The 11,308-nt window shown below is 39.0% G+C and overlaps 1 protein-coding gene across 1 annotated transcript in view; it reads right to left on the bottom strand.

Annotated features, from left to right (window-relative positions):
• Nucleotides 1-5,010: 5,010 nt before the first annotated feature.
• Nucleotides 5,011-11,308, bottom strand: part of ICA1L (islet cell autoantigen 1 like) — a 63,556-nt gene continuing 57,258 nt past the window's right edge. Inside the window, exons 10-12 of the mRNA XM_036753374.1 lie at nucleotides 7,982-8,239; nucleotides 6,553-6,651; nucleotides 5,011-5,143 (exon numbers count right to left, since the gene is read on the bottom strand). Of these exons, the coding sequence (XP_036609269.1) occupies nucleotides 5,025-5,143; nucleotides 6,553-6,651; nucleotides 7,982-8,239 (476 nt within the window). The 3' untranslated portion in view covers nucleotides 5,011-5,024. The remainder of the gene's footprint in view (nucleotides 5,144-6,552; nucleotides 6,652-7,981; nucleotides 8,240-11,308) is intronic.

Below are 11,308 nucleotides of genomic sequence, written 5' to 3'. Positions count from 1 at the left end.
TGGTCATTCATATTCCTCCCTTACCCCTCTGCAGACTGTAGGATTAGCTGAGATGTGATTTCCAGCATCTTAATCTTCATTCGTCTGTCATTGTTACCTGGTTTGACAGTATTAAATGTGCAAGAAACCTACATTTGGAAGCTACTGTGATCATTTCTTCTTCAGTTGGTATCTAGAAGCCACCTCCAAAATACAAGTATGATAGTTTTCACAGCAGTTCACTGCCATTATGACACAGAAAGTTGGAATTTTTTTCTCTTGCCAAAAAAGTAAGTCATTTTTACTAATAAGTTTTTCAAAAATTTTGATTTTTACCAGAAAGCTACATGAGATTTACAGTGTGTTGTTTACAGTCTTTGTCGCTACATAGCGTTCCTTTTTTCAAAAGTCTGTCTTTGGGTATACAGAAAAGTTTTGTTTGGAGCTGTTTTTTCTCTTTCCTAAAATATGGATTTGAGACTAAGTCTGCAAGGCATTTCTTCTTAGAAGAAGCTTTTCAAGCCCAGCCACACCCACCTGATTCATACCCCTTAAATAAATTCTCCAGAATGTCACTTGTGTTACATTGATTTCTTTGTTTTTTACACAACACTTGTAAATGTTCAGTATGCAGCTTGCATCTTGTCTATGGATGGAATATTACTGCTTTATGCTGCAGTCTCCATGCATATGGCTGAGTTTTGTTAAGAGATCTGGAATTGGAAGAAAACAAAATGGCAGATCTGACTCTGCTTCTTAAGAAATCCTATACCTCACATAGCTGTAAGGATCAAAAGGAAACACAGTTTGAAATGCTTTTAAAACTCGAGGGATGTACCAATAGAAGGTGCAATTATTCTCTTTACCCCTAAATGCTGTCAGTTTTTAACTCAATGGAAACGGTCCTCTGCTGAACACATTTCAGCTTATAGACTCTACATAGATCTAGAAATATTTTTTAAGGTGTTGGGGTGTGAAATTCAAGAAAAAGGATTTTCCCAAGGTCACAACTTAAGGACAGAAAGAACCAGATGGAATGCTTTGACTGACTGGCTTGTTTGCCTTCCCTCTCCTTTGATTAGTTTGACCTTGAAACTTCAGAAGGCAAAATAATCTTTGGGGAACAGACTCACAACTGACCACCTAATATTAATCGATAAACTAGTCTGGGAATTTTTAGGATTTGGAATGAAAAAGCTACTCTCATTACAGATAATTTAGAGAAGAGCTTTCTTTGGAGAGTGTCTCAAGCCATGGCTAACTTAACAAGATTTCAATAAATATATTTTAAAGCCAGGTTTTTCTTTAGAGAAAAAAGATTCATGAAAATATTCTGTGTCGGATCATGTTAATCCCTTAATGGACCAATTTCAGAGTTTTATTCGGGAGATACAATTGGATTACCTGCATTTCAAAATCTTGGCCTTAGTCAACACTAGCTAAGTCTTCCCACTTGCTTGCCTTTGGCTATCCTGCTATTTGCACCTTTAGTCAGAGGAACAAGCATTAGGCTGTCATCGAAGGGATGAGGTCTGTTTCTGTTGTCTCTCTAAATGAAAATTCAGAAGAAAGAGCTTTTAAACCTGGATTCTGGCTATGCCCCACTCAGCCTGTTTTACACACACACACACACACACACACACCCACCCCATTTTTATGGGGGGGGGGTGTTACTTTACACCCAAAATGCCTCACTAAAAACCACCTTTTCCTAAGTTATTGAACGATCTAATGCCCATTAAGCTCACTTTCCTTGCAGTTTTATTTCTTAAACTTGACATTCTAGACTGGATTCCCTAGGTAAAGGAAGTACAGGACTGCCACCTTTAGGGAAGCTTCTTGTAAACTAGCAATAAGTAGGACTGATCCTGGTCTACCACCAGTAAATCAGGTCATGTTGTCACTGAGAAAGTCCTGGCTTTACATATTCCTCCTTTAAAGTCTTTTCCAGAGATAGGACTTTAGGATGTACTGAAAACACATTGTGTTTGATCATCCAGTGCTTTTAGGTTCAGAAACAATAATATGTGATCTTTTAAAACCAAGGATATTTATAATGAAGAAACATAAATTTCCCAGTTCCTGAGTCTTGAAAGAATCAGTCTCACAAGAATAATACCAACTGCCCCATTTTTATTTTCATTGTCACTGGATAACTACATGAATTCAGTGAGTTTAGCTCCTAGTGAAGCTTCTTAGTTAAAATCCTGATAACTTACAGAAACAATCCATCAAGATTTTAATTTGTCCTCAAAATCTCTAGACACAACGGAACGACACCACTTCTGAAGTGTCATGTTCTCAGTTTAGTAAAGGCAAACAGAAAAGTACACCTAGCACCTCCAAGGACCTGCTCTATAATGTGGTACTAAATGACAGCTGATGACCACTGGGACAAAATGTGACTTATAATGCAAATTGTTCTGAATGTGCAGCTAAAATTTCAGTTCCCCATATTATTTCATAACTATAAAATTCTATAATTAAAGATTTCAAAAAGTACAAAGTTACATTAATCCTGATCCTAACATACCATACCCATCTTAGTGGATTTGGATGTGATCTCTATAGGTAACAGGCAAAGTTCAGTTCTGAAGCCATTCATTAGACTTGTTTAGAATATAAATCCATTCTTCTCTGGTATAAAAACATGGAGGAAGAGATATTTGTTTCCCCAAGCAATCAGTACAAAATGGTAAGGAGTTATTTTTTTCCTAAGAATATTATTCCCATACTCAGAAAACTTAATGGTAGAGCTTACTGCCTCTTAGTGAGTGGATGATCTAAAGTGAGAGGAAAAATATGATCCCACAGCTTACTAAGCTGTTTCTTTTAAGTATGCTTCACCTCACTGGATGTATTTGTTTTATTGGATTATTTGTAGCATACTTGGTTGTCAAATCCTAAGTGCCAGTTAGCTTTCAAACTATTTGTTTTGGGCTTATCCAGAGTGAGAGATTCTCTACTTTAATTACAGAAGGAAGGTTTTCAAAGGAGCTCAGGCAGTGCTTTTAAATTGAGTCCTTTATACCCTACATGGTTTTGCATGCCTTCTTAATGGACCTGCTTAGATTACTAGTAAAGCAGCCAATGCTCATTCAGAGGTTAAATGGACATTTTTTCATGGGTGTACGGGGAGGAAGAATATTTCTAAGAAAACATGAAAAAATGCAACTATATCTGATATTTTATACCCTTCTTAAGGATAACATGCCTTAAAGTATATCAAAGCAGCCATTATTTTGAGCACCTACAGTTCAATGGAGTTTGAGAGCACCAAAAAATTAACAGTGGTTTCCTGATGTCTTCACTTGCTCCATTGGGTAGTAATTGAGTACAAAGCCATGAAAGGGAAAGTGCACACTTTTCTTTTGGAGAAATAGGAACTGAATGAAGATGAACATGAAATGTGAGTTCTTGGAAGTATTTTTTAATGAAAACCTCTGCCAGTATGTTGTTTTATTTCCACCTAGATTTTTAATCTCCAAATAATCCTATCCAATACCTTACCGAATTTACCATATTATTCTCTGGAAATAACTTTTCTTTTCCCCTGAGGTCTTTCCTTGGCAGCTTTAGCCCTTTAAACAGGACCAGTTATATGCTTTGGCTTATTGTGAAGACTTCATTTACATGAAGGCTTCAATTTCCAAAAATGTTCTCCTGCAGCAATAGGCTCTTTAACTCCTAAGTAAGTCATATTCTGATCTAGGCACACATGGAAGCAATAGTGAACATATATGGTGATGTTAGTAGGGGAGGATACTAGGTTGGGAATCAAAAAGAGCCAGAAAGTTATGTTTAAAAAAAAAAAAACAAACCTGGGACCAAAGAGTGCCACAAGAAAAAAGGGAACAAAAGCAGGTCATGATATGTAACAGAGAAGCCATATTCTTGTCCACTTCACACTGCTCATCAACTCTCCCCCACTACTAAACCAATACTACTGTGCCTTGGAAGTAGTCAAAAGATTTTGCCTCAAAACCTGAAAGATTCGATTGCAACAAATTGTTACAGAAGAATTACATAGACCTAAAATGATTCCCACAAGCAAAATTAAGCCATTCCCCTAATTCTAAGTGTGTTTTGTATTCCTGCTGTTAGGGCTTGAAGTAAACCACTAGAAAAGATAGGGGAACAGTACATGCAAAAATCTGAAAGGAGCCTGCTATTTATGAATAAGGCTTAACTCAAATTCAGTATGCACTTAGAAGATGCTCTCATTGATTGCTTAGGCATTATTTTTATAAACACTTTTTTCTTTTCCTTCTGGAATGTAAACACTGTATGTCCACTACCATCATCAGGGCTTGGCTATATCATAAGTCTGTGAGATGGGAAGTTTTCCAGATGCTTAGCTGGGATAGGCTAACCTACTTGAACCATATTCTTAGTTTAGTAGAATAAAGGTTCCCCTGCTTTTCAAAGAATAAAAAATGAAGCAACAGGAAAACTTGACCCTAGAGAGGAAAACAGGCACTACTTTTCTACCGAATCCCTTCAGACTGAGTTAATTAAGTCTAATCTAGTTTTAAACTAACAAAGTTCATACATTTCCAGTAATACTTTAATACAGAACTCAATGCCCCTGCTCCTCAAAACCTGCCTTCGATAGTGCTCTTAATCCACCCAGAACTTCGCCAGACAATGGCTGGGCTCATGAAAGGATCAAAACCACCACATGGCCCTAAAAAGGCTGTTTCCATAGAAACAAGCATGTACCCTCATTGAGAATGCTTCCCTTCTCTTTGGGAATTTTAGTGCTTAAATGTCTATCTTTGACCCAGAATGGCTTATTGTACTTGCCATATCTTATTGGGAAGCATTACAAAACCAAGGTATTAAAGATGTTCCAACTTAGTGCTTTCAGAATGACTCTTTACTATACAGCTGGACATCAAGTGTTTGACTCTTACATACCATGCTTGTGTCTGAATTACAACCTGAAGCTCCTTTCCACAAAGGCAATATGTTACAAAATTTGATACCTCAAGGCCATTGACGTGACATAATTATCTACTTAATTGTCTACTTAATAATTCTAGTCAAGCATTAAGGAGTTCGTCATCTGAGTGTCCAATGGCATCTGGATTTGAAAGGGGATCTAGGTCTGCAAAGAGGTTAAACCAGGCTGACATATCTTGATTATTTCCACCTTCTGGAGCTGTAAGAAAAAAACAAAGAAAAGTAACATTAAAGATGTGCAGTTTACTATCTTAGTATAATCTTATTTTGATAGTACTTTAACGAAAATACTAATTAGATGCTTCCTTTAACTTAAAGTATAGACAACATGATAAAGTACCAATTATATCAGTTATCAAATGTGTAAATTTCTGCACTTTCTTTTTCTCTGATTTTAAAACAATATCATGTAGATGGCACTTCTCACAGTAGAATATAATTGTCAATTTTAGTCCAAAAAACATTCTCAGAGATTTGTCAATGTGTCAGTGAGTGCTTGCATAAGCCTGGCAGAGATACAGTACAGCTTTCTGTCTGAGTGTGACAGGCGGGAGGGGAAGATCTTGGAGACTGAGGGTCAGGGAGGTAAGGAAAGAGGAGGGATTTTGTAGAATGCAGACCTCCTGGAATTCTGTATTCCCCACTCCCACACACAGACCTGGGGAATGGCTGGGGGTGAGGAAAGATGCCACAACTTCATGGCTTTTGAGATGAGGGGCCTGGAAAGGGTTGTTTTTTAAATTTCAGAACAAAAAAAAAAATCTGAGGGTAAAAAATAAAGGAGATGAATCGTGAGGTGAAGGTAGGAGAACAAGTCCTAGGCTTAAAAAATGTTCCTCTAATCCCTACTACATTAGGGGAGAGGGAGAAAGGAAGGAGGCCAGTGGGCAGAAGATAGTTTAAGACAGATGGAAAGCAAGACATAGAAAGTGCCCTTGGAGGACTTTGTTATGTCTCAGTGCCAACTCCAAACCTACTTGAAACTAAAACTGTCTTGTTTTTCCTTTCATATTAGTCCATGCCCCTTTTTATTTGAGCAACTTGTCTTACTTTGACTGGTAGGTTGGCAGGGATTAATCTGGACCATAAAAATGGATATACCTTAAGAGACACACCCTATCTACATCATTCTTAGTGTAGCAATCACTTTTGCTACCAACACCGCTACGTATTATTGCCAGACATAAACTTCTTGTTTGTCAAGTCTGCCATGGTTCCCTGTAGAGGTTAGAAAATCACTTCTGATATTTTCAAAGTCCTAAAATCTTGAAACATGACAAAAATTTTTACTTAATTTAAATATGTACTCAAAACTGAACAGCTCTTCTGTTTATGGGCAAAATATTGGGTGTTGGCTGCTAACCTGCAACCTGGGTAGTGATCCTTAGTGGTTGAGGTACAAGCCAATGAGTTAGAGTGAGAAGCTCATCTACTCAATTTAAATAGTCCCTATGGTGACAAATGGTACAGCTTTTCTTTCCCCCAACATTCTCCTTTTTATTCAGCAAAGCATTCTCTTAGGTGGAAAACACAAGGCCACTGGGAGTCCTGAAAAAATATTTATCTGAGTTCCATTATTTCTTTTGGCGAGAGTAGAAGATGACTTACATATTGGTGATTTCTTTGGTTGACTCTGTGAAGGCACAGGCTGGTTATCAGAATCTGTGTGTGAAAGAGAAAATACTGATTCCCCCTGAGAGGTCCAGCCTTAAAGAAAAATTAATGAATTGTTAGACACACACACACACAAAAGGAAAACAAAAGATTGACATCCTCTAAGATTTTTACTTTCCAACAGTAAAATATTTCTATTGGGCAGCTAGGGGGCACAGTAGATAGAGAGCTGAGCCTAGAGTCAGGAAGACTCTTCTTCTCAAGTTCAAATCCAGCCTCAGACATTTACTAGCTGTGTGACCCTGGGCCAGTCACTTTGTCCTGTTTGCCTCAGTTTTCTCACCTGTAAAATGAGCTGGAGAAGGAAATGGCAAACCACTCCACTATCCTTGCCAAGAAAACCCCAGATGGGGTCATGAAGAGGCAGACATGACTGAAATGACTGAACAACAAAATATTTCGATAGTACAGAGTGCATGAACTTGTATTTAATGCAACAGTGTATAAGCTCCACTCCAGCTCTGCCACAGCTTGATGTACTTGACCTGCGTGTGTCTTGGTTTTCACATCTACAAAATAAGGTTATCTTAGCATAGCTGAGAGAAGGCAGAAATAATCAACTCTATTACTCATCTGTGCCTTAGGAAGAGACTCTTAACTGGTGAGAACCTTTCTAAATTCAGGATAATGGTATAGCACCAAGAGGTGAATCCCTCTTTCCAGGGAGATGGCATTGTGGAAAGGGCCCTGGCCTTGGCCAGAGATGACCAGGGTTGGAATCCTGGCTCTCCACTTCCAATAGATGGTCTTGGGAAAGGCATTTACCTTTTCTGGATTTGAGGTTTGTCATCTGAAAAAAGGGTCTGACTTTATTTTTTAACATTTGAATCTCTAAGCCCTGTATTGCCTAAATTTCCCAGCTTTAGAGTTTCTACTTTATTATTGTGGCCATTTATGGACTGACAGCTTCAAAAACTCCATATTAAAATTAATCTACAAATGTCTGGATACCTACACACATACCTATGTTGTCTAAAAATTTGAAGTTTTTCAGGACAGCTCCCATGGCAGGTTACAATCGAGGTCATTTATAAGTTAGGGGCCACCTATACAAGGATAATAATGAAGGTAAACTAACTGAAGCTGAGTGTTGGGGTTTTTGTGGGGATGATCAGGAAGAAATGGGGGAAAGAAAATGATTTTAGGAGTGAATATTTTATACACAGATTGATTGGTAGATATAGGAATGTAAGTTTTGCAATGTTAATTCTTATAAACTTGAAAGGTCTTAATATTGACTCACATTACAGTTTTGCTTGTAGAAACAAAAAATACACATATATCAAAATATATGCAAATATAAAAAATACAAAAATGTAAATATACATAAGTACATATAACAAAATATATCTGAAACTCTTACTACTGAAATTTCCAGCAGCATGGCGACCCAGGTCAAAGAGTTGTGAAGGGAGGAATCCCGATGACTTAGCAAGAGACTCTGCTCCTGAAGCAGAGTTCCGGGCAGGGAGAGCAGTACTGGGGCTCCCACAAACATTTCGGCATTCTTGGTTAAATTCTCCAGGACTTGAGGAGCTGGGACTCAGTAGGTTGTTCAAAAATGAGAATTCCTTCTCAAAATCCTCTCCTTCCAGGGAATCTACAAGAAGATCTTTTGCAACTATTTTAGGAAAAATTTTAAAAGAAAAGAAAATATAGAGCAAAACAATGAGCAAGAGAAGAATGCCTAGCTCAGTCAGTGTCATCACTTTCATACTAGGCCTCTCTTTATTGATATGCCTCGGTAGCTCATATGCATTCTCAGCTGCAGCGATGTGTGTTAAAAATCACAACTACACATGCTTAACAATAGCACATTTCTGTAAATTATTAAATATTAGCATGGTAACAAGAATACTTTAAACTGACCTACCTAATTTGTTGAATATATAAGAAACTAAGTGCAAATAGGTAAATAGCAAAAGACAGGGGATTAGCCCATTTAGCTGCCTTCATTCCTGCTGGGTAACATACTCAGGGTCACTTGGATGCTGCAGGAATTTGTTTTACTTAACTATTCATATTTAGTACAAAAGATTTTTTTTAAATTTATTTTTCAGTGGGGGGTGGTGAGAGGGGAAGGAGGTAGATTTTCATCAATTAAAAAATAAAATTAAGTTTAAGAAGGTTGCATGTAGCTAAGAATAAAAGTTATTTGGGGGGAAAAAAAAAACCTTTGCAGCAAGTTTCCATGGCAAAAGTTTCATTTTCAAAATGTACAATGATCCAGAGTTATAAAAAGAAGAGCCATTCCCCGACTGACAAAAGGTTAGAGGATATGAACAGGCAGTTTTCCAAAAAGGAAATGCGAGCTATCGATAGCCATGAGAATAATGTTCCAAATCACTAATAATTAGAAAAATGCAAATTAGAGAAACTCTGAGGTTCCACCACATACCAACCAGATTGACAGAGTTAATAAAAAGAAGAAAAATGACAAAAACTGGAGGGACTGCGGGAAAACAGGCACATGAATGCACTGCTGGTAGCCCTGTGAACTGGACCAGCCATTCAGTAAACCAACTGGAACTATGCCCCAAAAGTTACTAAATTGTATCTGTCCTTTGTTACAGTAACACCCTATTAGGATTAGATCCCAAAGGGATCAAATAGGAAAAGGACCCATATCCCAAAATATTTATAGTAACTCAGTCTGTGGTGGCATAGAACTGGAAATTGAAGGGGTGTCCATCGATACAGGAATGGCTGAACAAATCAGATGAATGTAATCGAACATCTCTGTGCCACAGGAGATGACCAAAGAGATGGTTTCAGAGAACCTACGAAGGCTTATATCCACTGACGAAGAGTGAAGTGAGCAGAACCAGGTGAACTATTGGTACAATAATAATATCATAAAGACAGCACTTTGAACTCTGATCAATGCAACGACCAGCAACAACACCAGAAAACCAATAAAGGATACTATCCACCTCCTGAGGGTGAGGGAGAAAAGACACAGAATGACAGATATATAACATTTTTACATGGTCAATGTGGGAATTTGTTTTGACTATTCACATGGCCTAGAAGGTTGTTGCTTTTTTTCAATGAGGGGAACATAGGAAAGGAAACAAATGCTTCTAAGTCATAGTACATCTTTGAGAGTGCAGTTTAGAGTGCTGAGGACAGAAGCCAGATGGTTAGGGGTTAAGTCGAAGAAGTGAAAGCAATGAGTGTAAAACTACTCTTTCAAAAGCTTCAACAGTAAAAGGAAGGAAATAGAATGAGAGAGGAGATAGGGTTTGACTTTTAAAAAACGTGTTTGGTAGGCTGAAATGTGTTTGTAGGAAGAGGGGAAGCAGTCAGTAGAGGGAGAAAGTGAAGATACTAGAAGTAATCATTCTACCCGACCCTGCTTGCTCAAGCCCCGCCCTGGCACCCTTGTCCACTCACCAGTCTTGCCTTGCCAAACTCCAGCTTTAAATTAGTTGCTATTGCCCCCTTTTATTCATACTTGTGTTGCTGAGGGGAGCTGGAGGAAACCACAAAACCGTGTGAGCTGGGACCACTTCAGGTTTGTTGCCAGATCTCCTGTGGGCTCTCCTGGCTACAAAGCAGACTTTTTACATCTCCCTAATTGATTGACTTTTCCCCTTCTTGGCAATGACTGCAAACTTTTCACTACTCCTCAAGTCTTCCCTAGTGTTCTCTCTACTCACCCTATCAGTGGAGGAACTCACCTCCTTCACTTCTCCCCTCCTCCTCACCTCATGTCTTCCCCCACTATCTCCTCCTTCACTCTTGCCTAACATGAACAGGTGGCCTTCCTCATGCCAAGCAAGCCCCTCTCCATGCACCCTGGGTCCCATCTTGTGCAGCCAATCATACTCACCATCATCGAAGTCTCTTCCTTGCTGCTTCCGTCACCTTCAGCATCTGCCCATATCTCCCCCAACCTTTGAAAACCTTTATTCAATCCAACCATCACCCTGCTAGATACCCTCCATCCTTCCTCCTCTGTGGCTAAACTCTTGTTGAAAATAACTATATGAGGTGCTTCCCCTTCCTTTTCTCTCACTTGATTCTAAATCCTCTGCAGTCTGACTTTTAACCTCATCATTCAACTGAAACTGCCCTCTCCAAAGTTAGCAAAGATCCCTTAATTGCCAATCTAATGGCCTTGTCTCAGTGCTCATCCTTCTTAACCTCTCTCCACCACTGGACACCGACCACCCTCTTCTCCTGATATGATTTCCTCTCTAGGCTTTCCTCTTCGTTCTCTCTTCATTCCCCTCCTGGCCGTGTTCCTGACTTTGCTTCAATCATCCTATAACTTCCTTCAGAGCCTCAGGCTTCTTCACCCTGAAACATCCAATCTGCTCACCCTGGAATATCTCTCCCTAAAGCCTGCCCCTTTCTCTCACTGGTGAATTCCTGCTGGGGCCTTTATTTTGTGGAAGGGGTTAAGCTGGTCCATCTTCATTGCCCTCTCAGCTCTGTTCCTGACTTTCCAGATTTCAAAACCATGTCCCCCACACCAGTTCATCTCTGCCCACCTCCTCTCAGCTCCCTTTTTATGCATTGTCTTCCTCAATTAGAATGTAATCTCCTTGAGGGCAGGGACATCCTGTTTGATTGGAGCTGTATCACCAGTGCTTAGCACTGGATCTGGCACACAGTTTAAGTGCGTAATAAGTACTCACTTTCCTTTCTTCCATTTTTCTTCCTCAGTAAGAGGAAGGAAAGA

This window comes from Trichosurus vulpecula, chromosome 4 (genome assembly GCF_011100635.1).
Source record: "Trichosurus vulpecula isolate mTriVul1 chromosome 4, mTriVul1.pri, whole genome shotgun sequence".
Lineage (NCBI taxonomy): Eukaryota > Metazoa > Chordata > Mammalia > Diprotodontia > Phalangeridae > Trichosurus > Trichosurus vulpecula.
Note: the sequence above shows the minus strand (reverse complement) of the source record. Positions and strands in the feature narration are given on the sequence as shown.